At 44.4% G+C, this 12,785-nt stretch overlaps 1 protein-coding gene across 2 annotated transcripts in view; it reads right to left on the minus strand.

The window, feature by feature from the left end:
• Positions 1–292: 292 nt before the first annotated feature.
• The window catches only part of TKTL1 (transketolase like 1), a 34,777-nt gene continuing 22,284 nt past the window's right edge, over positions 293–12,785 (minus strand). For both annotated transcript variants that reach the window (XM_044911777.1, XM_044911776.1), the window contains exons 6-13: positions 12,139–12,332; positions 8,911–9,075; positions 8,235–8,391; positions 6,413–6,543; positions 4,370–4,453; positions 2,094–2,190; positions 1,857–1,976; positions 293–465 (exon numbers count right to left, since the gene is read on the minus strand). In XM_044911777.1, the coding sequence (XP_044767712.1) occupies positions 293–465; positions 1,857–1,976; positions 2,094–2,190; positions 4,370–4,453; positions 6,413–6,543; positions 8,235–8,391; positions 8,911–9,075; positions 12,139–12,332 (1,121 nt within the window). The remainder of the gene's footprint in view (positions 466–1,856; positions 1,977–2,093; positions 2,191–4,369; positions 4,454–6,412; positions 6,544–8,234; positions 8,392–8,910; positions 9,076–12,138; positions 12,333–12,785) is intronic.

Below are 12,785 nucleotides of genomic sequence, written 5' to 3' on the forward strand. Positions count from 1 at the left end.
AATACACATTTAAGAAACTTACCCTACGTTGATCCCTAACCCAGTTACTCGTTGTCTTATCAGAAAACTTTTATGTGGTTGTTTTGTCAGCTATTCTCTTATTTGTAATCTTATTAATGAGTCAAAGACGAGAGTTACACTTATATGTACTTATGGTTTAACAGGAAAGTAGTTAACTTGCTTAAATTTTTAAGAAAATATAACTGTATAGATTTAAATGGTAAGTCTGGCAACAAGCATAAATGTAAGGTAGAGAAGCCAGTCTTCCAAGTCTAATGCCAAGTAATGTATTTTAGCTCATTAAAATACATTTCACGGCCACTATGATGTGTCTGGCACTGACTCCATACATATCCAGCAGCTCACTCGGCTTCCCACTCTGAGGCACTCCAGGCACTGCCAGCTGATGGACCAAGATGTCAGGCTCCATGGAGACAGCTGCAGAGACAGCCTCCCCGATGCCACCTGGGGAAACAAGGGACAGGAGGCTCTATTCTGGTAGTGGCTAGTCAGCCTTAAAGCCCCGAAGTATAGAGGCCTTTGAATTTGCTGGTTCCTTGGTAAAAATATTTTTCACTAGGCACTGATTCATGGGACAGTCATCCTCTGACTAGCCAGAAGAGTCCTCATTCAAAACTGTGGGTCTCCAGGGTTACCTGGGTGGCTCAGTTGGTGAAGTGTCTGCCTTTTGGCTCAGGTCATGATCTTAGGGTCCTGGGACCGAGGTCTCTGTTTAGTGGGGAGTCCGCTTTTCCCTCTCCCCTCCCCGCTCTCAAATAAATAAAGTCTTTTAAAAAACCCCACAAAACCTGTGAGTCTCCAAATTGCTCCCAGCCCCACCACAGCAGGAGCTCTCTCAACTGGGGCTCCACAGATGCAGGGGGTCTACAAGCTCAGATTCTTAAGGCTCTCAGGAACCCCAAAATGATTAAACCATCCAATAAACTATACAGAAAAGAACGACTAGGCAGGCCCTCGGCTGACACCTGGACAATGGGCTGGTGCGAGGCCCTGTGAGCACCTGTTTTCCTCTGGGAGTCAGGAAGTTTGGTGTGTGTCTGGCAAAGGGGGTGTGACCAGTGCCCAATAAAACCCAGGTGCTGAGTCTTGAGTGGGTTCCTTGTGTCTCCAGTGATGCAATTTGTCACTACTGGAGAAGGGAGAGCACTCAGCAGGCCCCTCGTGGAAGGGAGGGAAGGAACTGAAGGTGTGGGGTTCTCCACTCCTGACCTGTGTCTTCTGTTCTCGTGGGTCCTGGTGTGTGTCCTTTCCCTATAATAAACCTCAGCTGTGAAAGCACTGAGAGTGCTCCTAGAAAATCACTATGGCTCACGGATGTGTTCTTGGGCCCCTGACACATGAACATATGAAACTCCCCACTCCCTCATATGTCCCACCTAACCTTCCCAGCCCCCTCTCCCTAGTCACACAGTTTTTCTGCATTTGCTGTGTTCTCTGCTTACAAAGGCACTATTCCCCTTTTGGGAGGGGAGCAAATTATTAATCATTCAAAACTCAAGCACAACTGTGAAGCTTTTTAAGACCCCTCCCTACTCACAATGCTGAGTTAGACACTCCTTTGTGCTGCCACTGAGCCACCTGGGCACCAGGCGCTGCACTGTGCTGAGGTCATACAAATGAGTATGGGCATGGCCTCACCCTAAGGAACAAGTGTAGGTGCATTAAGAGACCCCTACACAACAATACACTTGCAAAGAGCAGTAATAATGGTTGTTAGAGTAGAGGAGTGTCTGGCTGGATGATACCCAGGGGCATGTCATGCTTCCATTCATGGAAATAAAAAACACATCCCACCAAAGCAGACTTTCAAAATGATCTTCAAGCCTTGCACATACCTTCTGGGTAGTGATCCTCCACTGTGATAATACGGCCACCTGTGGCTTTGGCATTAGAGAGAATGGTGGTAACATCCAGGGGTTTAATGGTGAACAGGTCGATGACACGGATGGAAATATCTGGAGAAGATCAATATCCAGCTTTGTATGTGAAACAGACCAATTGGGGCACATGAGGCAGCCCAAGTCCTACCTCGCCCCACCTTAAACTTCAATGTCCAGCAACAACCAACTGACCTTGCTTGGAAAGATCTTCGGCAGCTGCTAAGGCTTCATGCAGAGTAACTCCAGCTCCAATAACTGTGACTTTGTCATTGACACTGTGGCGGATGACCTGGTATTGTGCCCATAAAACAAAAAAGCTGTAGTTACTATGCACAGAATGCATCTCAAAGAGAACACTGCTATGCTGCTCTTCCCCAATCCTACCAATTTCACTTCTTAATTCACTATAAAAAAAAAAGCTGAATCAGTACACTAACAAGGACACTCTTTTTGATAAACCCTACTTAATGTTCATTTTTAGAAATTCATCTAACCATGCTTCATAATTTACGGTGCCTAATTACTAAGTTCTTATTGAATACCCTTTAGCAAAGAAGGTGGATTTCAAACTGGGATCTGAAAGGCAGAAGGCCAGAAGCAAGTTGTATGGACCATATGTTGCAGACCAGACTCACTCACAGAGGTCTAGAAAGGTACCATCCCTGGACTACTTGGACATCTTGTTGGGGCATGCACACAGATTGGACTCTGATAATGAACAAATTAACGGGGATCATTTTGGGGCATTTGCAACATGCTCTGTGCCCAGCACCTTGCATGCCCAAGGGCCCTGTAAGGCCCATGCATTGGGGGCTCATTCTGTGGCTGGGCAAAGTCAATCTCAGAGTGGGAGGAACTCTCCCAGCTTAACACTGAGGCTAGCAGGCAGGCCTGTCTGACGTCAAAGCCCACACTCTTAACCACTTGCTATTCTGCCAGCAAAGACAGGGGCTTAGCTTTTGGTAGAGTTTTATTTTCTCCAAAGCCACCCAACCAAAGGCATCTGAAATTATTCTTCATTTCATCCCTTTGTATAGGTTTCCTTGTAGCTTAAGAACCACTGCTGACAGTACAACTATTCAGGGCTTCTAAGCCACCCCATTCTATTGAGAATGTCCTAGCTTTTTCATATGCATACATATAAACACACACACACTCTCTCCCACACCGTATCTATGTCCTCTTTGCAAAACCTAGCTATTGAATTATCCATGGCATGCAAATTATCACACACATTTTAACTCACATCCTTTACCATCAGGAAATTTACTTCATTTTGTCAGGATGGGGCAAATATTAGGGAGGAAAAAAAAAGACAGCATATGAAAAAGCTCTGCAAATCACATGTCACTGAGACCTGCCCCCTCCACCCTCAGAGGCAAACATCCTTGAGTTTCAATGTGAGAGTATGGGCAGGGAACAACAAAACCTGTAGTTAACACTGAAGGTGAGTACTGCCGCTTTCTCATTCAGTGCTGTCCAGCTACGTAGTAGAGCAAGTCATGGAATGTTCTGGATAACCCACTTTTTTGTGGCACTAAAGCCAATCACTGCTCAGTCATTCTGAGCACTAAAAACAACGAATTCTGCAGCAGCCTAGGTGTTAGCTATCAAGTCAGAGGTCACATGTTGCTCCTTTATGACTGGCTATTGCTCTTTCACACATTTGAGTATTAATGATATTCTAAAAAAGCTTAAAAGATAAAATCAAAATATAAAACTATCTGATGCAGCATGATCTCCTTTATGATATATATGCCTTAAAAAAGGCAGGAAGGAAACATGCCCAAACACCTGTAAGCCCTGCTCTCCAGGTGATGGAGCAGAGCGCCACTTATTTTCTCCAGACTCTGCTGGTTTTCTGCACACATGGCCCCGACAGAGGCCAGGTCAATGCCTGGGTCTGAGTTTTGGTCTTGCTGCTCACTAACTGTGAACCCTGAGTAAGCTGCTTACCTTCTCTCATCTACAACACAGGGCTGCTAACAATCTGTGCTTCTAGGGCTCTTGTGAGAACACAGAAGATCGGAAGTAGTACCCAGTGATGCTAGCCTTTATCAGGCCCGTGGGCAATGCATTCATGTTCTCTTTTATTCTTGGCTTGGATCTGCAAAACCCCAATCTAACAGATTTATTATTAATTTGAAATGGGCTCTATTATTTGTTTGGCTTCAGGCTGTGGTAATTTACACCAAAAAACTCAAGTACCTTTAAGTTGTTACCACTTTATCCTTACAAGTTCAACAAAGAGAAACTCCATTTGGAAAAAAGAAAAGTTTACCTCAGACTGGCAGTGGTAGAATGTTCCTTTCTGAGGAAAAGCAGGCAAAGCTCACAATTCATTTTTTTAAAACTAGAGCAAAGAAAGGATCAAACCTCGACTGTGGGGATACCTAGTGCTAACTTTAGACCACTTCTCTCCACGTGAAAGGATACTAGAAGACACTGGAGAACTTTTAAGGCCTTACCTTGGCCTGTCCGATCACAAAGCTTTCTTGTGGGGTGTAAATAACTGCAGTTTCCGGTCTGCTGGTCCGAATATAGCACATCCCCTAGGGCATAAAACCAGAGCCACAATTTAAAAAAAATCAAACTAAATTTCCAACTAATAAACCTGTTCTTTAAAAAAAATTTTTCAAACAAGATTTTATTTATTTTGACAGAGAGACCGCGAGAGAGGGAACACAAGCAGGAGGAGTGGGAGAGGGAGAAGCAGGCTTCCCGGGGAGCAGAGTCTGATGCGGGGCTCGATCCCAGAACCCTGGGATCATGACCTGAGCTGGAGGCAGACAGGCAGACGCTCAACGACTGAGCCACCCAGGCGCCCCTAATAAACCTGTTTTAAAAGAGGGAGGGGGGAGGAAGACTAACAGTTTTTACTAACAAAGTGCACATTTTGGAACAAAGAATAAGCACCTACAACCACTGGCAAACAGGTCAGTGTCACCTGATCAGATTACTACCAAGCCAGGCAAAAGCCTATGTAGGACCTGGGCAGATGTCCTCAGTGACAAACTTTCTATGCTGTCACATTCAATGGTAGGAAAGCTTTCTTAAATACACAGACTCGTTCTGTCTCCACAGAACACAAATTCAGGCCACAGCACTGACTCATGTTTAATACAAAGCCCAGAACACAATGTTAAGTAAGTAACTAATTTTTGCCATAACTTGTAATACTTAGTTCTTAGAAATACCTTACACGCTGGAATATAAAAAGACTTGCTATTTTACCGATGAGAAAATGTAAGTAAATACGTTTTTATCAACTTAAACACATAGACCATAAATACTCAAGTGTGTAAAGTATTTGGTAATTTATACACATATTTAAACTACACATTATAAACTGATATATTAGTTTAGAAACACTTACTCTGTTCATTTCTTCACGTTATAAACCAATTCTATTCAGTGCTTTTATTGAGATAAAATTTACTTAAGTGGAGTACTCCACAAATTCTGACAAAGGTACACACCATGTAACTATCACCTGAGTATGAATAACATTTGCACCTGCCAGAAAGTTTCCTCAGGTCTCTCTCCACTCTCCCCACCTGAAAAGCAACCTCTAATTTCTATCACCACAGCTTTGCCTTTTTTGAACTTTCAAGAAATGGGATCTTGCAGCCCATAGGAGATCACTCTATATATGCACAGACATAAAGCAATTTCCGGGATATAGTAAGTAAAAAAGTATAGACAAATACATACAGTGTGAACCCACTTAAAGTGGTTTAAAAAAAAAAAAAAGGTCAAAGAATCATAGGTCTCTAATGTGTCAAAAATACTTAGGAACTTGCATAACCTATCCCAACCATGCCCAGGGCTGTCTATGCAGGACCATGGGTGAGTGCAAAGATGGGTGTTGAGGGGAGTCTGGTGACCATTAGCTGGAGCAGATGAAAAGGTACAGACTCTGTCCTCTAGTCTCCCCTGCAGTTGGGTTCTAGACAGGAATTAGGCTGTCCATCTGCTGCCCTTGGGTGAAACATGAAGAGGAACAAGTGAGGCAGAATTCATACTGCTGTCCTTCTAAAATGTTCAGAGGGCAGACTAGGACTGAGGACTTTGAGGTTTGCAGTGGAGACACTGGCCACTCTTCAGCTTTCTGGATCTCACGAGGTGGTGACGGCATAGGGTGTATCTAAGACCAGCATTCAAGCCTGCTGGAGCCCACTCCTGTGGCATTGCTGACAGCCCCCTTCTCGGAGCCTCCAGGGCACACTCTTCTCTCATGCTGAGCCCTGCCCCGTATGAGCCATCAGATATTGTTTGGCATCCTTTTGCACTTGTACAACATGATTGTGTTCACGTTTTATGTGTGTAATCACCTTTTTTGGGCAACTGTTCTGTTTTTTTTTAAAGGAATCCTACAACATTATCTTCCACAATGAATACCTATTATCTTTACACTGAGAAAAAAACTGAGAAAACCCAACCATCAGTATCAAACTAGTAGCAGAGCCCAGAAGCATTTTCTGTCCGAACCAATGTCCCCTTAAAAATACCTTGGTATTGGCTGCCAGGAAAACAGCATGCTCCGTTGAGATGGCATCACTTGGATAGAAAATAGTGCAGTTGGGAACGGATCGGAACATGGCCAGATCTTCCAGGGCCATCTGGGAGGGACCATCTTCACCTGAGAAAGCAAAGCCACAGCCCAACAAAGACATCATCAAGGGTCAACTGGGAACCTGCCCTCTGCTGGATAAGGAACAACTTATTGCCATGGGCGGGGGGAACCCACACCTGTAGCAGAACACTACAAAACCGTTCTTTTGTCAACATGATGCCTTGTAATTATAATGAGCTGTCACATCTTTATTTCCCTTGAGACATCACAGTGACACTGTGGGTTAGGATCCTAATTGACCTTCCAGATCAAAATACCAGTGGTCTCATCTGGCCCTGACCCTCGCCAATGTCTGGCATTCAGTCACTGGCACTGCTATCCATGGTGACTCAATGCTCTTTTCCCTGAGCTCTGGTAGCCAAGTTGGCCCCATCAAGTCTCTGTGCCCCTGTCATCTTCTCCTTAGGAGGATCCCTTCAGAGTCTGTCCTTCCTTCTCCTCTCCTCTTCTATATTCTCCGTCAAGAGACTGGGGTTTCATATTGGTGGTCTTACTCATTTCTTGAGACCTTCAAAGTAGCTGAGCATACCTTTGGGGTACTCTTGGGGGTGCTGTTTTAAGTAAAGGGGGTCTTAGGGTATGCTTGGGAAGAGAGCTTCTGGCGAGAAATGCTGAGCAAAGAGAAAGCCCAATGTACACCATAGCAGCCTAGCTCTTCCAGCTAGGAAAGGGATGGTCACTGTGCAGTGCCTTGCCTGGGAAAACTATCTAACCTTAGGACCCTAAGCTCCTCTGGTTGGACCTAGAGCCACTTCGTCACTTAGCTGACTGATTTTAACACTTACACTACACCTGACCCCGGGCAAACACTTACACTACACCTGACCCTGGACTCTGGGCCAGGCTGTCTGCCTGGCTCAGTCCTGAAATGCTGTTGGCCTTTCTCTCTTCCCACTCTGCACCTACCATCTGGCCCATTCTTCTCCCAGTAAGTCCCAGAGAGAACTCCCAAAGTCCACTTCCCAGGCCCCCTCCCCTCCAGCATTCTAGCAATGTACACAAGCTGTCACATGTAGAGGACCTACTCCACCAAAGGCACATCTTGTCCTTTGTCATTCATGAACACAACTCTCTGATGTCTCTCAAGCAAGAAATTACTGGAGACCTTTAACTTTTTGTGCAATTTTGGACTCCTCCACCGGTCAGAAATGTTGACCTCTTTCTTCAGACTCTTACAGATTCACCCTTACTTTCTATCTACTTCTACTGCACACCGTATCTCAATCCTTTTTCTGATTTCCCTGTTTCCCGTTGTTTCCGTCTAGCCTGTCCTGCCAGGTTAATGCCCTAGAGCTATATTTGCCTCAGCCTCACTCCTCTGCATCCCACTCTTCAAGGCTTCCGGTTCCATCTGACCCGGAAGCTCAGCCTAGGCAGAGAGCCCCGGCAATCTGTGCTCACTTCCCTGGACCCATGCTGCTTGTCCCCACTTAGACAAAGGGCACCACACTAAGAGCAGAAAGGAAGTCTGTGATGCTGGGGTGGCCTGATTCACACCCAGTATGCAGCTCGATACATAATGGGCACTCAGGACAGATCATGGTTTCTCAATGACTGAAAGAGTGGACACTTTACAGTAACACCAAGAAATCCTCTCAAAAGTAACCCAGTGTCTGGAACTTTTAAAACACAACATGGCATGAAAAAAAGAAAGGTTATAAATAATCAAACATTATGGAAGCACTGAGAACTCATACCAACGGATACCCCACAGTGGGACCCAATAAGGTTGATGTTGATTTGAGAGATGGCTCCCATCCGGATTTGATCAAATGCTCGGGTCAAGAAGGCAGCGAAGGTGCTAGCAAAAGCAATGGTCCGACCACGGGTGGCGCATCCCAGTGCCACGCTCACCTGCAACACAAAGATGAATCAGAACACCCTTGGAACGGTTGCCAGAGAAGCACCATGAATGAATGTGCAGGCTGGCGGAGGCAGGGACATAGCCAGCTGGCTGTGGACACCCATCTAAAGGGGGATCCCTGCTTGGCTCCAGTCAACTGGTAGGAGGAGGGAATGCTGTCTCCATGCTGACAGATCTTCCTAACACCTAAAGAACACCTAAAGCTGCTGGCAAGCTTGGGATACTTCAGGTCTGGAGCCCTGGGGTCATGGCTGTGACTCTTGGCCTGCTGCCCTTAGCGTACCTGGAGATGGTTCTAGGCAGTCTACTATGCCCCTCCTAGCAGTCCCAGAAGCCACCCCACAAACTGCCTGGCTACTCTTTACTTGTTTCCTCAGAGACTTTTTTCCTCTGGTTCCTTTGCTTTTATAAATGGAAAGAAAACTGTAATTTGGGGCTGGCCTCCTGTGCCCAGTAGGCAACTGTTAGTCAGTGTGAAGGCCCAAGAGGGACGCCCACAGCACACGCACCATGTTTTGCTCAGCAATAAAACATTCAATGAACCGCTCAGGGTGCTCTCTCTTGAATATGTCTGAGAAGGTGGAGTTCTTGGTGTCACCATCCAGCACAATGACTCTATCGTTTGCATGGCCCAGCTTAGCCAGAGCCAAACCACAGGCTTTCCGAGTAGCTATCTGGAAAAGTCAAACAGTGGAGTTTTTTAGAGCAGATTTAGAAGGAAGGTGAAATTTTGTGGATTACAAATTGTCTTCTATCTTAAGAAAGAAATTCATGATTCACCAATAATCTCCTTTAGGATCTTAAAAATGGGTTGCTAGCCAATCTTAAATCCATACTTGACTCACTGGCTATTGATTCTCAAAAATAAATTTCTTCTTCTGGCCCATTCATATAGTTTATCAAAAAATTTAAATGTCACAAAATGCAAATGCTTGTGACTTTTTATAACTATAAAACTGATAAGGCTAACTGCAAAAAAATAAAACGTAAAACTTTAGAATCATGATACCAGTAATAAAAAATGCCATTAGGATATTATTTGAGATTGGACTGAATTTATGAATTTAGGGGAGAACTGACATCTTCACAATATTGAGTTTTTCTATTAGAAATCAAGGTTTGGCATTTCCTCAAAATGTTCAACAGAGAATTATCACATGACCCAGCAGTCCTACTCCCAGGTATATACCCAAGAGAAAAATATATCTCAACAGAAACTTGTACACAAATGTTCAAAGCAGCAATATTCACAACAGCCAAAAGGTAGAAACAACCCAAATGTCCATCAAGGATTGAATAGGTAAACAAAATGTATGGCATATTCATAAAATGGAATGCTGTACATGCCACAACAGGGATGGACCTCAGTGACTGTGCTAAGGCAAAGAAACCAGGCAAAAATTTCACGTATTATATGACCCCATTTATATGAAATGTCCAAAATAGGCAACTTTACAGAAACAAAGTAGATGAGTAGTTACTAGGGGCTGGACGGAATGGAGAATGACTGCTAATGGTTGTGGGGTTTCTTTCTTTCTTTTTTTTAAAGATTTGAGAGAGCATGAGTTGAGGGAGAGGGGCAGAGGGAGAGGGAGTAGCAGGTTCCCCACTGAGCAGGGAGCCCAAAGTGGGGCTCAATTCCAGGACCCTGGGATCATGACCTGAGCTCAAGGCAGATGCTTAACCTACTGAGCCACCCAGACACCCCGGGGGTAGGGTTTCTTCTGGGGGTGATGGAAATGTTCTAAGATCGAGTGTGGTGATAGTTGCAGGATTTGGTTAATATGCTTAAACCATTAAAATTGTACACTTCAAATGGATGATTGTATAACATAGGGAGTCATTCTCTCAATAAAGTCATTATTAAAAAAACAAAATTTGCTTCTTTGTCTTTGTTTATCTAAACACTTAAAATGTATTTTTTTGGGGGAGCAGGAAGGGCAGAGGACAAGAGAGAGAATCTCAAGCAGGCTCCATGCCCACCTCAGAGCCTGATGTGGGGTTTGATCTCACAATCCTGAGATCATGGCCTGAGCGGAAACCAAGAGTCAGATGCTTAACCAACTGAGCCACCCAGGTGCCCCTATTTTTTTTAAATAAACAATTCATGTAGACAGTACAAAATTCAAGGTCTGAAAGGCTATGGAGCAAAGAGGCCATCTTTTCCCTGATCTCTTGTCCCCCAGCCACCCAGTCCCCTGTCCAGAAGTAGGCAGAAATGATGAGTCTATGTAGCATCTTTTTGGGAATGGTCTATGAACAAATATTTGTTGGAGCACCCAGGTGCCCCTATGATGCCCCCTTTTAAAATTTTCTACACAAAGGAGAATTATACTCTATGCTGCTTTACAACTTAAAAAAATTTTAGTAATAGGGCACCTGGGTGGCTCAGTCGTGTGTCCACTTATGGCTCATGTCATGATGGGGGGAGAGGTCCCTGCTTAGTGGGGAGTCTGCTTCTCCCTCTGCTCATGCTCTAATAATAAATAAATCTTTAAAAAAAATTTTAATAGGGCGCCTGGATGGCTCAGATGGTTAAGCGTCTGCTTTCGGCTCAGGTAATGATCCTGGAGTCCTGGGATTGAGTCCCGCATCAGGCTCCCTGCTAGGCAGGGAGCCTGCTTCTCCCTCTGCCTCTCTCTCTCTCTCTCTCATGAATAAATAAAACAAAAATTTTTTTTAATAATTTGGGCAAGTTCTTAGCCTCTAGATGGGTCATTTCCAATTTCCTCAGCATTCAGTGCTGCAATCAACATTCATTCTTATAGATACATCTGCATACTTCTGTAGGACAAATTCCTGTGAGTTCTACTATTAGTTCCAAGTGTGTTAACAGTTAAAGTGTTGCCAAAGTATCCTTCATTAATATGTGCTTTTCCCTGATTAACACCTTTCTTTGTTTTCTAATTTTGTGTCGTCAAAATTCATTTATTTTAACCCATATTACCAGAACAAGAAAACATAAGCAACGCTACAAATGTCTCCAAATAAAAGAAAAAAGGATTAGAAAATATTTCCTTCCTCTTGGGCTCATCACCACCTTGTTTTCTTGGGTCCTGAAGACACAGCCTATTTTGGGTCTGCTATAATATACCAAAAGGCAGAATATAAACATGGTAGAAGGCTTTATGTTCAGGGTTTCATGCCTAATTTGTTTCTTTTTTGAAGAATTGGTCTTTGATGAATTGACCTACTTCTTTCTGTAATCTAGGGAATAAGTTTGAAGCCAAGGTCCCCACCCTTAGAGTAGACACAAAACAGTGGCAGTTTCATGCACATGAGACTGCCAGACCACAAACTGAATTTTGCAAGCAAAAGCTGTGCAGGACTAGGTGTTAATAAGTATCAGCTGACCGCTAAGATAATTCAGTTTGGTGAGGGGTGCCTGGGTGGCTCAGTCGGTTAAGCGTCTGCCTTCAGCTCAGGTCATGATCCCGGGGTCCTGGGATCGAGTCCGGCGTCGGATTCCCTGCATCGGGCTCCCTGCTCTGCTCAGTGGGGAGTCTGCTTCTCCCTCTGCCCCCTTCCCTCCCACTCACTCTCAAAAATAAATTAGTAAAAAAAAAAAAATTAGTAAAATCTTAAAAAAAAAATAGTAAAGAAATACTAAAACCACCTCTATTGCTTGTAACCTTTAGTTACATATCATGCAATCTAATAACTGGTTCATCCATGGAGATCAGAGTACATGAAGAGCCCTCTGTGTATTTAAAAAAAGCAGAGAACAGTTTGCCTACCTGCTCACCAACTTTGTAAGCAGGTGGAGAGCTCATTTCTATATCCACGATATTGATTTGAGGCGAGTCTTCAATAGGGGGTTTTGGTTCAGGATTCTTGTTAGTCTGTATCTGGCTCTCAATCAGTTTTATAATTGCATCAGCTCTTTCCTTTGGCATTGGTTTTCCATGCCAATTTTCTACATCTTCAACACCTGCGACCAAATAAAACACATTCGTTCCATAAGTATGTAATTGAGTGTCTGTTAGGTCATCTCAAAGACACCCTGATGGAAAAGAGGTCAGTCAAGGACTCACAGGAGTAAAAACCTGGCACAGGGAGCCTGAGTTGGTACTGCAGCCCCACAGGACCGCCTAAAAAGTCCCAGAGGCTCTTGAGTAGGGCCACTGGCCCATATACTGGTGAATGGAGTGGAGAGTGTGGGAGATGAGCCTGGAGAGACAGGCAGGGTGGACCATAGAAAATCCTGTGGGGGGCGCCTGGGTGGCTCAGTTGGTTAAGCGACTGCCTTCGGCTCAGGTCATGATCCTGGAGTCCCGGGATCGAGTCCCGCATCGGGCTCCCTGCTCGGCGGGGAGTCTGCTTCTCCCTCTGACCCTCCTCCCTCTCATGCTCTCTGTCTCTCATTCTCTCTCTCTCAAATAAA

Source organism: Neomonachus schauinslandi, chromosome X, assembly GCF_002201575.2.
Source record: "Neomonachus schauinslandi chromosome X, ASM220157v2, whole genome shotgun sequence".
NCBI lineage: Eukaryota > Metazoa > Chordata > Mammalia > Carnivora > Phocidae > Neomonachus > Neomonachus schauinslandi.